Source organism: Anopheles aquasalis, chromosome 2 (assembly GCF_943734665.1).
Source record: "Anopheles aquasalis chromosome 2, idAnoAquaMG_Q_19, whole genome shotgun sequence".
In the NCBI taxonomy this organism is placed as follows: domain Eukaryota; kingdom Metazoa; phylum Arthropoda; class Insecta; order Diptera; family Culicidae; genus Anopheles; species Anopheles aquasalis.
This window is the reverse complement of record NC_064877.1, coordinates 43,687,501-43,700,000: the sequence shown is the minus strand read 5'-3', so window position 1 is coordinate 43,700,000 and position 12,500 is coordinate 43,687,501. Positions and strand designations below refer to the sequence as shown.

The window sequence follows — 12,500 nt, the reverse complement described above, 5'->3', positions numbered from 1 at the left end:
TAGATAACGACGGAACCAACTTACTTGTGGGCCGTTCTGCCACCACAGGCGGCGAACAATTCTTCGTCGGTTAACATTTTAACCGGCGCGTACTCAATGTCCTCCGTGCTGGTGTGATTTGCAACCGTTTCCTCCTTGCCCGTGCCTCCCATCAGTACGGAAGCTCGTAAAAAGCTGGTGCCATACCGCGATTGACCGTCGCCAGCCTGCGCACTCTTTTTCTTCAGTTTTCGGACAGAGAAGCCGGCAGTTGAAATTTCTACTGCATCCGTCTCCACCTGCCTTAACCGTACCGGTTCTTGCTGTACACCTGCGGACACACCTCCATTCTCTACCGCAATATTCCCTGCGGCATCATTGTACACCCGTTCCCACCAGTTGTTGGTGAGATCCTTGGCCGGATCCTGCCCTAGACCAGCCGTGTTGAACTTGAGGCTGGCTTTGATCGGTGCCACGATTCCGTCCGTATTCTTCCCCAACCCATCTCCTGGAAGCCAAATACGAACAGTGTTATTGAACGGGAGTCAACACCACGTCTTTCTTTAGTAACACGAAGCCATACCTTCCTTCCAGCCGTATTTTTGCAGGATATTTTTGGCGAAATCCATCCTGCAACGAAACGCGTGTTTTTCACGCGAGAAAAAGACATGCAAAAAAGATAGCCTGAGCAGCAAAGCATTCCGTGCAACCCTGTAAAAAATAGCACCACCTCTGTGCTAGCAAGCAAATTCAAAGAAACCGTTCACGTGCATAAGCCACTGAGGTGTGGAATTCTCATTCAACAGGAAAACAGGAACGAAAACGGGCCTTTTCGCAGCGCATGCATTTATTCATTTTATAGCGTTAGCCACAAAGAAAAACTTGAGGCACTGCACTTAGCCTTCGCGCCTAGTCGTACTACATTGAAATACCTTTGAGTATGTAAGCCAGGATTGCAATAAACCAACTTCTGTCCCGTGATTGTAAAGAAATTTACAAGCATATAAATTTAGCTATCCCATAGACCCTGTTTCCCAAACGATATACGATGCTATAAGTTCACTAGAAAATGGTAACCCTTAAAGTTATAGATTGAAAAAAAAATGTCGCCGCTCTATACATTGTTGTGGTCCAACATATATTTAAACTATTAAAACATATGCTTTGTTCACATACTTAGTACGAAAATATGTTCCAATGGTTCATATCAGGTTGCCGTTTCAATACATTATAAATAAGTTATAGCAATAGGATAACAGAAAATTGCACTTTTACGATGGTTGAAACTGATAGTGGTCCATTATAGTTCGTCAATAACAAAATATCGCAAGCTGCGTCGCGTCTAGGTATTTGAAAAAGGAATGCATTGCTCTGGAGCACCAAGTAAGGTATTCGTGGATGGCTTATACGATATCTCTCTTCTACAAGTACAACATCCGGAAATGTGTGGAAGAGTTGAAGCTATAAATATACAATAAACCTTTTTTTTTTGTGATTCGTAAACCATGTGAGTAATATAAAAGCTGCAATAAGGACCTCAACCCCCCCGGAACCTCAAACAAAATAAACAGAGCCAACAGAACAGAAACCCTTCCCTTGCAGAAGGCAAACCGCGCCTCAAAATGTTAACGTGTCACAACCCGCTCGTTATCCCTTACGGTTCTACGATTCGCTTAAAGTTTCTTTCTCTGCGCCCAACTGGTAACTCGATTGATGACCAGTGGCCAAAGAATAATAAATGCCAGCGTCGCCGGTGTTATTTCAGGGAAGGGCCACCAGGCGGGCAATGCTCCAAGAAGTGATCGATTGCGCCTGTTTCCAATGGACGTTGCACTAATTTTTGCCAGTTGCTGTTGCTGCCTCTGCTGTTCATCGCGTAGTGTGGCCAAGGATTGCTCAATGGTATCGACCCGTCCCAAAAGCTGCTGCATGTTTGCATTCAACCGATCGACGGTGAGCGATATCTGCGTGGTCACTATTCCACCACTTTGCACGATACTATTGTCTATGCCGTTCACTAAAGCATTCCGCTGGTGCTGGTAGTAGTGATGCCCATGGTTTACTGCTTCGATTGGACGGAAAACGGCGGACGTCGCCGGTATTTCGCTTTCAAATTCATCATCCATCGTGTCGATGTATTCGTCATCGTCACTGAGTTCCGATGGTCCTGAGCTAATGCCTCCGTTGCTAACTGGAGATGATCTACCATTTACGCCGCTACCATTCCTCTGATGATGATGGTTGTGATCTTGGTGTGTATGGTGATGGTAGCCGTTGATCGCAGTCGGTTTATGGACATGACCGTTCACCAGCGGAGTAGCACCATTCTGTACCGCTGCCGTTGGCGGAGGCGTAACAGGCGAGAGGCGCCCAACAGGACTGGCTTCACGCGAGGCAAGCGGTGAGTTGGGGCGCGATCTTGCCTTCTTGATCGCCTCTGGAGCGACCATCTCCAAATCGCTGATGTTGACATTATCCAGTTCACTCATGTTGTACTCCATGAAGTTGGCCACATTATCGGTGTACGACATGGTTTCGACGATCTAAAAGTTGGAAATAAAAAAAACTCTTAACCAGTCCGGATACATCAGCAAACAAACGAACTGCAGGATTACCTTTTTCAACTCGTCCACATATTTCTGCATCGCTGTCTCCTTCGGCATGTCACCCAACCGGTTCCAGGCTTCCCATTTGGCGCTAGGGAAGGATTAAAGAGTAACGATACGTGGGATACATCTCTTTAAAACTATTTCTTCACCGTACGATGACTTACCGATTTACCACATCCCAGAACGCTGGTTTACGCTCACAACATGTGCCTTTCGTGGCTTGCTTGAAATAGGAGTAGAATCGTAGCAACATATCGTTGCTGGGTTGATACGGTCCTGTGAAAAGAAACAAGAAAATTATTAGACATATCCAGCATTACCATGATATGATTAGTGTTAGCGATAAAATTTATATCGCCTGTGCTACAACGTTATACAGATATAACAATCAAATAGATATGGTAGTGTCATTAAGATTCCGGTTTAGGCATACATAGTTCTATTAGCTCTTAATAATCCGTATGTTTCAGCACCACATTCGCAGAAGGCAATTTGTTTCTTCATTCCATCTTTTCAGTCGGTCATTCCATTTGTTAAATCTGTTGGATTTTTTGTACACAAAGCTTATGACCTTGATGTCGCAGCGCCAGCGGACCACGGGTTGAGATAGTGCACCCGGGGGCCTTTATGGGGCAACCACCAAACATGCCAGTCATCTATGATCTTTGGGTCGCGGAGAACAGCCATCTTCAAGGAAAGGCCTTTTGAACACTTGAATCGAAACACTCAGCGCCACAAAAAAATAACAAAAAAGCGAAGAAGAAATACTGCAGCACAGCAGTTCTTCAAAGGTTTCGGTGCTACTCCAGTCAATTTTTCATTGCTGGGTCGGTGTATTTGCAAACCAAATGAATAGCTGCAAGTGAAACCGTCGTCCAGGGTCGTGGACGTTTACGCAAAATGAAAGGTACGTGCTTTCTGCACTATCCCAGGTACAAGTGACAAATATGGGTTAGTGGAAACTTTCGAAATAATGTACTACCAATAGCCAAATGTATACAGAATTGTATAACATTAATACGAAGCTATGTTTGTTCAATATTTTGGATCGATTTATTACTATAAGTAAATCGATTCTCGATATTGAACAAACATAGCTTCATAGTCAAATAACCCTACAAAATAAGGGCGTTGAATGCTCTGCTACTATGGGGCTGGTCTATCTTGCAGCACGGGGTGGGAATATCAATCATACGATACAGCTGACGGCACAACTCTACGCAGGCTAGAGTAATCGAAACTACGTAGCAATTACTGCGTTACATGATACTCGCCGGTAAGGCCAATTAAGTAGGGCAGTGTAAAAAAATAATTGCTCCTGTTTCTGGACAATTACCAGGTGAATATCACATCTAGTGTCGTTTAATCGTGTATTTTTCAGTTTATCCAAATGCAAAACAGGCTAACAATTTCAATAAAATACAGCACATCGAAGCAGTAGATAAGGGGTTCGATTCGAAAACACGAGTTATCAGCTGAGTGTTGTGCTCTCAATGTTATCTGAACGATTTATGAACATGACTTAAAAGAGACCTTTGTCGTTTTACTTATCAGTTGCTGGCGCGTAGTGTTCAAAATTCCGACAGAAATAAAAACAGGACTAAAACGAATAATCGGCGATCGGTATACTAACCATTCTTTGGCAGCCCTCGGATTACGCTGACGGCGGCGTTAAAGCGCTCTTCGATCGACATTTTGCACCTTTGGGGACACACGGGGGATTGGGTAGTGTTTGGATCTTTGTACACTCTTTGAACAATCCTCGAGTAGAGGGCTCCAATCGGATCCACTTGGCGTTGAGACGCAGAATTACGTAAAACGAACTGGTCGCGCACAGTAACCTTTGCTTTTAGTGTAGACCGGAATTCAAGATACACAATTCAGGGTGACCGCAGGAAACTTTAACATCCCATCAAGACAATCCGCTGCGTAAGGATGAATTTTAGTTTCCCTTCCAGAAGGTGGTTTTGGCCACAATTTTACGCTCTTTTAACGCACCGTTTCAATCCATTGACATTTCCTATCCTTCCCTGCTGCTGCTGCTGCTGGTTCCCCTGCATTCCACTAACAACACTCTCTATACGCAATACGCAAGAGCCTTTCCCACTCCACCGTTTACGCACGCTGGCCCCCGCACGCTCCTGTCGCATCCATCGGTCGATTAAAGTTACACCACCAGCGATCTCACGGTTTACGATTTACTTTCTTTCGCTGTAACCCTCAAATCAGGGCCGCCTTTAGTAGCGGACTACGACACCACTTTGGCTCGGATCCCTTTTGGGCTGGGGGCCTCTGTGCCACGACGCTCGTGCGTTATTAGTAGGCACAGCAACGACGAGAAAACGGGAGGTAGTGGATGGCCACAAACCTGCAAACTAATGCACAATATCGGAAGCACACTACGCGAAAGAGTCGAAAAAGAAGGCCTAGAACTCGGCCCCGAGAACTACGCACGTATCTGCTGGTCGCGATTACTAGCGGAGCGTTTGCACACACAAAATACAACAAATAAACGATTCGTTCTGGTTCAGGTTGAACGATTCTTACACTTTCTACGGATCACACACGACGACGGGGAAGGAAAGGAACGACACAAGCGACCTGGGAATGCAAAATGCAGAATTATTGTCGATTTTAAGGACAACCTAGCACCACAGCTCCCATCACATCACGGCACTGCAGCTTCCGACACCACGGCTCGATCTAAACTCCTCGTTGTTTCATGCCGCATAAGCACCGAGCGTGTGTACTAACTCAAAAAAGAGAAAAAGAAGTCAAAGCAACCCAAACGGAATCGGAATTGATTTCCCATTTGTTTCAATACCGGTATCAAGGCTTATTGAAGAACTTTTCATAAGAAAACATAATAAAGTTTGATGAAATGTACAAATTTAACTAAATGTTTACCGAGTAGGGTATCACCTTGTTCTGTTCGAAAAAAAGTTCGAAGATCGTAGCGCCCAGTGAAATTTATACCGCTATAGTTACTGTTTAAATCTTTATTTTCTTTTCAACCGACAAATCCGGCCGTGGACCCACCGGCCGTTTTGGGTGTTGGAAAGTACACGTTACTGTTGAAGTGTTCCTTTAGATATTCACCACCGCACTCCTCATACGTTCGCCGCGTTATCAACGATTGGCGAAAGGTTTCGGTAAGACAAAACTTACTCGCTCCATTCCATCCGTCCAGCGAGGGTTCCCGGGCGATATCTATTTCGAATCGCGCTTCGAACGGTAACAACTCTCGCATTTCTCGAGTCAGCCGTTCCTTGAGCCCCCGTATTTTGGCACACCCGCCGGTAAGAAAGATGTTCCCTACAAGACCTGGCCGCTGCTCAGGAGGGAACAGCTTCAACACGAAATCAATCGTCTCGTGAAGCCCCGCTTCATGCATGCCGATAATGCTAGGTTGAAACAGTATTTCCGGCGCTCGGATACACTCAACACCGAGATGCAGCTGGTGGAGTTCGGCAGTGGTACCGGTCAGCATCATCGGATCTTCATACGTAGCATCGTACTGCTTGAGGATGATTTCGCACTCCAGCAAACGCTCGTTCTCCTGCTCCAGATCGCTATCCTCGTCGCGGCTAATCTGCTTGTAAACGTCCCAATCCTCATCGCGCATCCCAAAATCGTCACTTCCCTTTTCTTTGCGGGCCAAGTGGGAAATGATGCGCATCCTTTCCTGTGCTGCGGCCGTTCGCCGCTTGGCAAGATCCGCCTTCCGTTGCTTACGTGCGTTCCGCTTTTCTAGAATCAATTCCCGCTTGCGGCGCGTTTCTTCGACCCACTGTTCGATGGACATGTTTGCGGGTGGCTGCAGTAGCTTCTCCGAGTCCTGTTGCGGCTGTGAACTTCCGGCACCTTGGGCGAGTAGCTTGGCGCGCGCTTTTTCGATACGCGCATTCACCGTTACTATCATGCGCTTTAGCTCGGCGGTGTCCTTAAGGCCTTGTTCTGCCAGCCCATTGCTTATGTCGTCCCCATCTTCCGCTGACTCTTGCAGCTGTTGTAGCTGCGACAGCAGTTCCTCATCTTGTGCCATGCGCTCCTCACGCCGGCGGGCGTTAATTTCGGCGAGCCGCCTCGAAAGTTCCTTCTTTTTTTCCACTTTCTGCTCCGTCGTAAGTGTCGTTGCAGCCGCCGGTTGGTTGAATGGGAGTTGAATCTTTCTAACATTCTGCTCGTAGTACTCCAGGCCGGACCAGTTACGCAGTGACTCCAAGTAATCGTAAGCAAACTCACCGTACCGGTGTAGCAGCAACTCGCACCGGCTAAGCGTTATCGCGTTCATGTGGATCGTGTACTTTAGCTGCAGACATCGGTGCATGAAGGCGATCATTTGTGAGCCACCCACATTAACGCGCCGTACATTCTCCACAACCATGCGGCCAGCTATTACCGGGATTACGTGTGTTGTGTGGTAGCCAGTGGCCACGATGATCCCATTTTTAGGCCTTTGGTTCGAGTAGAAACTGAACAGCCCGTCGACCCCGTACGCTATTCCCGGCACATCGTAGCACTCGAACAGCAGCTCAGACATCAGGCTTCGGCAGTAATTCGGATTGAACAAGCACTCCGTTAACATCACACGGTGCGGGACCGCATTTTCGGCGTTGATTCCCAGCTTGGTGAAGATGTAGTCCATGATCTGCTCCTGTACATTGTAGTGTGTGACCACGTTCCGGTCGAACTGCGTCCGCAACTGCATCCGCATCGCCTCGAGATTGATGATATCGTTGCCAATCTGCGTCACGGGTGCCGCGGTGGTCTCCACATCTTTTTTGTTGCGATCTTTGCGTGGTTTCGCGAGTAGATTGCGGAAGGTGAGCGCCGGCCGATCTTTCAGCATCCACCCGGCACGGCACTGGTACGAGCCGTTATCAATCACGATCACCGCTTCGCGCCCGACCGAAGGATCCGGGTATGGTTGAACGACATCCGGCGTGATTTTTAAATCTTCAATCGGCGTAATTTCCATTTTTCCGTTTCCGTGCGGCGTCTCGAAACAACATCGATTTTTTGTTTACCTTTTTTTTACCCGACCGTCTGACGTCTCTCCGGTTGAAACTCAGATCAGACAAACCGTACGAATTTGGAAGAGGTTTTAACAATTAACACACAAAAAGACAACCGATCTCTTCCCTAGTTTCAGTTTCAATCATCTTTCAAAGCAAAAGTGAGAGGTCGTGCGGGAAATTAAAAAGAAATTTCAAAAAAGCTTTTCAACCCCTGGAGGCGTAAACAAGCAGCGGACGAATTTGACGGATCAACAAGCAAAAACACACGTGCACACACGGCAACACACGCACGGCACGCAGGCACAGCTGGGCGAGACGCAAATTATCATATCGCTCGCCGTATTTTGTGCTGACGAAGTCCATTTTCCCAGGGAACGACGAAAACGGGCCGCAAGAGAGAGAGTAGATAGCGCAGAAAAAAGGGCCTGCATGTTGATGAACTTGCAACGGTGCGCCGGGATAGAGAGTTTCTTTCGTAGTTCGGTTTTCATGCCGCTGAGTTTAAACAGCCCCCCTCGAAAACAACCCTTTGTTGCGCGCATCTAGCGTTATCATCACGATCCCCTGACAATTACTTCAATTAGTCACCGAGGGTGCAAACGACCGACGAGTGCCGGAAGCGACGTCTTTCCATACCAGCCCGCATTCGTGTGTTTCACGGAGATTTACGGAAATTGAGAACCGAAACGCCTCAACATGATGGTAAGTGGTAACCATACGTACGCCTGTGTCCGCTGACAACGTATACTATGGGCCATTCAAGGCGCTCTAGCACTGATAACGGAACGGAAGAATGCTTGTGGGCGGGCCAGATAATGATTGACGTTGTGATGCGCTTCTCTGTTTTTTTTTGCATACTCTAGGACGGAATTGAAGAAAATGGCTCACCGAGGAAGCCGATGAGCCCGGTAACAGTTGCCGGACAAGAAACGGTTCCTTCACGACAAGCATCGACGGAAGGAATTCCATCAACTGGTAGTAGCGTTTCTCCGGCCGCTCTGCCGGAAAACTCGCTACTGGTGAGTCATACGTTTAGCGGCACTCCAATGCGCACCAACGACGTTCTATTCCGCACTCTTCTTCCGCATTCCAGGTGGACATTTCGGATGCATTGAGCGAAAAGGAGAGGGTCAAGTTTACCGTCCATACCCGCACGAATCTGGCCGGATTTGATAAGAGCGATTTTCTGGTCGTACGTCAGCACGAAGAATTCGTTTGGCTGCACGAGCGGTTCGAAGAGAACGATGAGTACGCCGGCTTTATTATACCACCGTGCCCACCGAGACCTGACTTTGATGCGTCGCGTGAAAAACTGCAACGGCTGGGGGAAGGCGAAGGCAACATGACCAAGGAAGAGTTCAAAAAGATGAAACAAGAGCTGGAGGCCGAGTATTTGGCCACCTTTAAAAAGACGGTCGCGATGCATGAGGTGTTTCTGACGCGTCTCGCCTCGCATCCCGTCTTTCGGGAGGATTCCCACCTGAAGGTGTTTCTCGTGTACGATCAAGATCTGTGCGCGAAAATGAAGAAAAAGATTGACATTTTCGGCGGGTTGATGAAAAACCTCGGCAAAACGACGGACGAGATCTATCTGGGGGCCACAGTGAAAGATGTGAACGATTTCTTCGAGCGAGAGCTAGCCTTCCTGGGCGAGTATCATGCGCACCTGAAGGAAGCGGCACTGCGCACGGAAAAGATGACCAATAAGCACAAGGACGTAGCCGATTCTCATGTGCGCATTGCAACGCAACTTCTCGGATTGTCCACTGCTGAGCACGGGTCGACGGAGAAGTTTCTTGCCAAAACGGCGGAAATTTTCGAAAAGATACGGGTAATTTACGACATGCCACACGAATCAAGTTTGGGGCATTAACGGTACCGAACATTTGCTCAATCTCTCTCTATCTCTTCATTTACAGAACATGGAAGGTCGGGTGGCTAGTGATCAAGATCTGAAACTCGGTGATACCCTTCGCTATTATCAACGCGACAGCAATGCAGCCAAAGCGCTCCTCATACGCCGGCTACGATGCCTAGCGGCGTACGAAGCGGCCAATCGGAATCTGGAAAAGGCTCGAGCAAAGAACAAAGACGTTCACGCGGTAAGTATGTATGTGCGGTGCCCACTGTCCGCTACGGATGTTGATTATTCACTCTCCAGATTTAGCTTCGGATTACTGTCGGCTTAGTTAATGCGTTTTCACTGACTCAATATTCAACAAATGATCTCTCTTTCTATTTCTCTCTCTTCATCCGTCTCTCTTACTACTGTCCGTCTTGGTGTTGCGTTTGGCAGCCGTTGGAAGTGCAGGAGGTGGGAAAGGATTTGATTATTGCTTAATACCCGGTCCTTGCATTGGATCCCTGTGTGGCCCTGCGTGTTTTTTTTCTGTTGTTTGCATGCGTGTGATTTTGTATGTTGTTAGTCAGGAATCCGGGACACCCCTTCCCAACATCCTTTTATGAGTTGTCGGTTATGCCAGAGATCGTACGAATGCTCATAGCACGTAAATTGTCATGATAGATTTTCTACTCATGTATGCCATTGTTTTACACTTTATTTTGTACCTATTGAAGGGAATGTGTTGTTTTGAGTGAGAATGCCATATGCACCCAGGGAAATACTTACCCATTTCATTTGTTTCGCTTCCATCCCACCATCATCCAGGCGGAAAGTGCACAAACGCAAGCATGCGAAAAGTTCGAATCGATGTCGGCGCGCGGGAAAGAGGAGCTGGTCAGTTTTCGATTACGCCGTGTTGCTGCCTTCAAGAAGAGGTATTAAAACCTTAATGTTCAGTGCTAGATATGTGATTAACCATGTACTACATTTTGTTTTTTTTTTTCACCTACAGTCTGACCGAGCTGGCCGAATTGGAAATCAAGCACGCAAAGGCACAGTACGACCTGTTGCGCCAGTCTTTACTATCCCTGCAGGAACTGATTTAGGGAGCGGGACTCACGTCAAGTAGAAATCAAACAGTGAACCGTCTGCGTGGAACAATATTTCTTCTGATTACATTTACAACACAAATTTGTACTGCTGATGCGCTCGCGCCGGATACGGGAGAACGTGTGGCAGCATATTTGGCGAAGTTAAAATGCCGTTTCCCCTTGATCGTACGCATAGCGTATGCGAGGGAGTAGTGAAACACATCGCGATTGTAGTTAGATCTATATGTAGCGAAAGAAAAGAGCTAACATTAGCTTACGAGTGGAGTAACGGACATGTTAATTTTTTTTTATTTCTTTTCTAAACCAAACTATCTTCAAATGGATAAAAGAAAAAATAATTAAGGAACCACAGTCACACAGAAGCAACATAAAAAAAAAACATTCATTTACTCGTACTCATTCGATTAACTAAAAATGAGCTTTCACATTCTATTGTTGGCTGTTTCGATATAGAGCACCGTATTTCCCTGTGGTACGCCGGAACGTGGTTTAGTTTTGTTATGGTTTTCATGCAGACTTTTGCTAATTCTCTTTTACCTCACTTGCGTTTGGCAAGTGAGTGAATACATTCAAAGTCGGTGGATTGAGAGAAACATAGAAGTGCTACAATTTGTTTTTTTTTTATAATTTTATAATTAGAAAAACGGTCATTTTCTAAAGAGATAGAAACTAAACATATATATTATATATACATACACTTACGTGTAGTACATTGTATTCTATATTGAATTTAAAAACGAAAAATGGAAACGAATATACAGCGATGTGAATTTCAAACGAACCAAACGTTTCATTGTTTTAACCGCAATAACGAGCCAATGATTCCCGGGGAAAGGTTGAGAACAATGAACTTAAACTAAATGTCGTGTACGTGTGTGCCATAGTAAAACCGAAAGAAAGTTTTTGTACGAAGATGTAAGTACTTGAATATTTCCGTAGAACAATTCGAAACAAAACAAATTTTTAAACAAATTCGCGTCTTTTGAGGGGGTGTACACATCAGGTTTTGTATTTGAACCATTTCCCTGTTGAAGGATTCGTACATATTATTGTTGTGTGACCATCACTGTTTAAATTAATTTGCTTATTTTGTAATTTCCATTAGCTGTACCGTCTCACATCGTACCTCCAACACACAAACAATCACTAGAATTTTTCTGTTTGCCGTTAACTTTTCCAGTATTTCTTTTCACCTAACAGCTTCCAACAACGCCACCACTAGAGGTTTTTTTTCAGATCGCTATTGTTTTTCATAATTTCGTACGTGTAATCTGTCGAATTGAAAGTGAAACTTATCAGTTGGGGCCTACGGGTTCACGAAATGACGTGCGTTTTTGTTTTCTTTCTTTTCACCGCAACACTGCAACATGTTGAATCGAACGGTTTCAGTGTTTGCAAATGGTATTGTGAATTCGTAGAACTAGTCTGATACTATGTGTGTGGTGCGGGGACATTTAGCACGGAGGTGTTCTGTGTCAATAGACATACAACAGCATGTCCCATAAGCCCCGCACGTACAATCGACGCTCTCCAGAGCCATGTGATGTGACCTTCTTAGCTTTCTGGAAAACCGGTCCAATTCGGGTATGATGTCGATAATAGAGGTTTTACCAAAAACCAAAGTACGAGAAAATTAAGCCATAGGCGGGCGCATTGCTTATGGTGGTTCCTATATAATAGTATGTTCTATATTTTGGATTATATTGAAATACTAGGTGACAGTAATGTCTCCAGTTGCTCTACCAGCTACCAAACAATAAAATGAATAAGAGTCCACGAGTGCGCAACGCGCCTGGGAGTTAAGGAAATTGTTTTTTTTGTCAGCGTGTCAGCGTTAAACTACTTGCCGGATATACGTGCCTCAATTAAACATTGATTGATATGTCGGCGTCGTAGCACACTATTTGCAACCCGATTGAATAGCAGCAGTAATTAA

At 45.8% G+C, this 12,500-nt stretch overlaps 5 protein-coding genes across 8 annotated transcripts in view; 1 reads left to right on the top strand and 4 right to left on the bottom strand.

Moving 5' to 3' along the window:
• The window catches only part of LOC126581055 (G patch domain-containing protein 4), a 1,925-nt gene extending 1,277 nt beyond the window's left edge, over positions 1-648 (bottom strand). Inside the window, exons 1-2 of the mRNA XM_050244486.1 lie at positions 563-648; positions 25-487 (exon numbers count right to left, since the gene is read on the bottom strand). Coding sequence (XP_050100443.1) covers positions 25-487; positions 563-608 — 509 coding nt within the window. The 5' untranslated portion in view covers positions 609-648. The remainder of the gene's footprint in view (positions 1-24; positions 488-562) is intronic.
• A 448-nt stretch (positions 649-1,096) lies between these two features.
• On the bottom strand, positions 1,097-5,309 carry LOC126581059 (acyl-CoA-binding domain-containing protein 4). The gene is made up of 5 exons (XM_050244489.1): positions 4,587-5,309; positions 4,222-4,513; positions 2,753-2,864; positions 2,595-2,676; positions 1,097-2,522 (listed from the first exon to the last, which is right to left on the bottom strand). Exons 2-5 carry the CDS (start codon positions 4,280-4,282, stop codon positions 1,653-1,655), a joined length of 1,125 nt encoding a protein of 374 aa, XP_050100446.1. The 5' UTR covers positions 4,283-4,513; positions 4,587-5,309; the 3' UTR covers positions 1,097-1,652.
• A 289-nt stretch (positions 5,310-5,598) lies between these two features.
• LOC126581037 (actin-related protein 5) lies at positions 5,599-7,741 on the bottom strand. The gene has a single exon (XM_050244453.1). It carries the CDS (start codon positions 7,567-7,569, stop codon positions 5,599-5,601), a length of 1,971 nt encoding a protein of 656 aa, XP_050100410.1. The 5' UTR covers positions 7,570-7,741.
• A 165-nt stretch (positions 7,742-7,906) lies between these two features.
• On the top strand, positions 7,907-10,832 carry LOC126581036 (sorting nexin-6). 2 transcript variants are annotated; one of them, XM_050244451.1, is made up of 7 exons: positions 7,907-8,311; positions 8,473-8,628; positions 8,703-9,440; positions 9,529-9,711; positions 9,906-9,923; positions 10,278-10,387; positions 10,465-10,832. In XM_050244451.1, exons 1-7 carry the CDS (start codon positions 8,306-8,308, stop codon positions 10,556-10,558), a joined length of 1,305 nt encoding a protein of 434 aa, XP_050100408.1. In that variant the 5' UTR covers positions 7,907-8,305; the 3' UTR covers positions 10,559-10,832. The 2 variants fall into 2 exon arrangements, with proteins under 2 accessions (XP_050100408.1, XP_050100409.1); XM_050244452.1 differs by lacking the exon at positions 9,906-9,923 and having other exon boundaries at positions 7,910-8,311.
• The window catches only part of LOC126581035 (adiponectin receptor protein), a 5,377-nt gene continuing 3,706 nt past the window's right edge, over positions 10,830-12,500 (bottom strand). For all 3 annotated transcript variants that reach the window (XM_050244447.1, XM_050244449.1, XM_050244448.1), the window contains exon 5: positions 10,830-12,500. This exon is cut by the window's right edge and continues 410 nt beyond it. The gene's annotated coding sequence lies outside the window, so the exon portion shown is untranslated.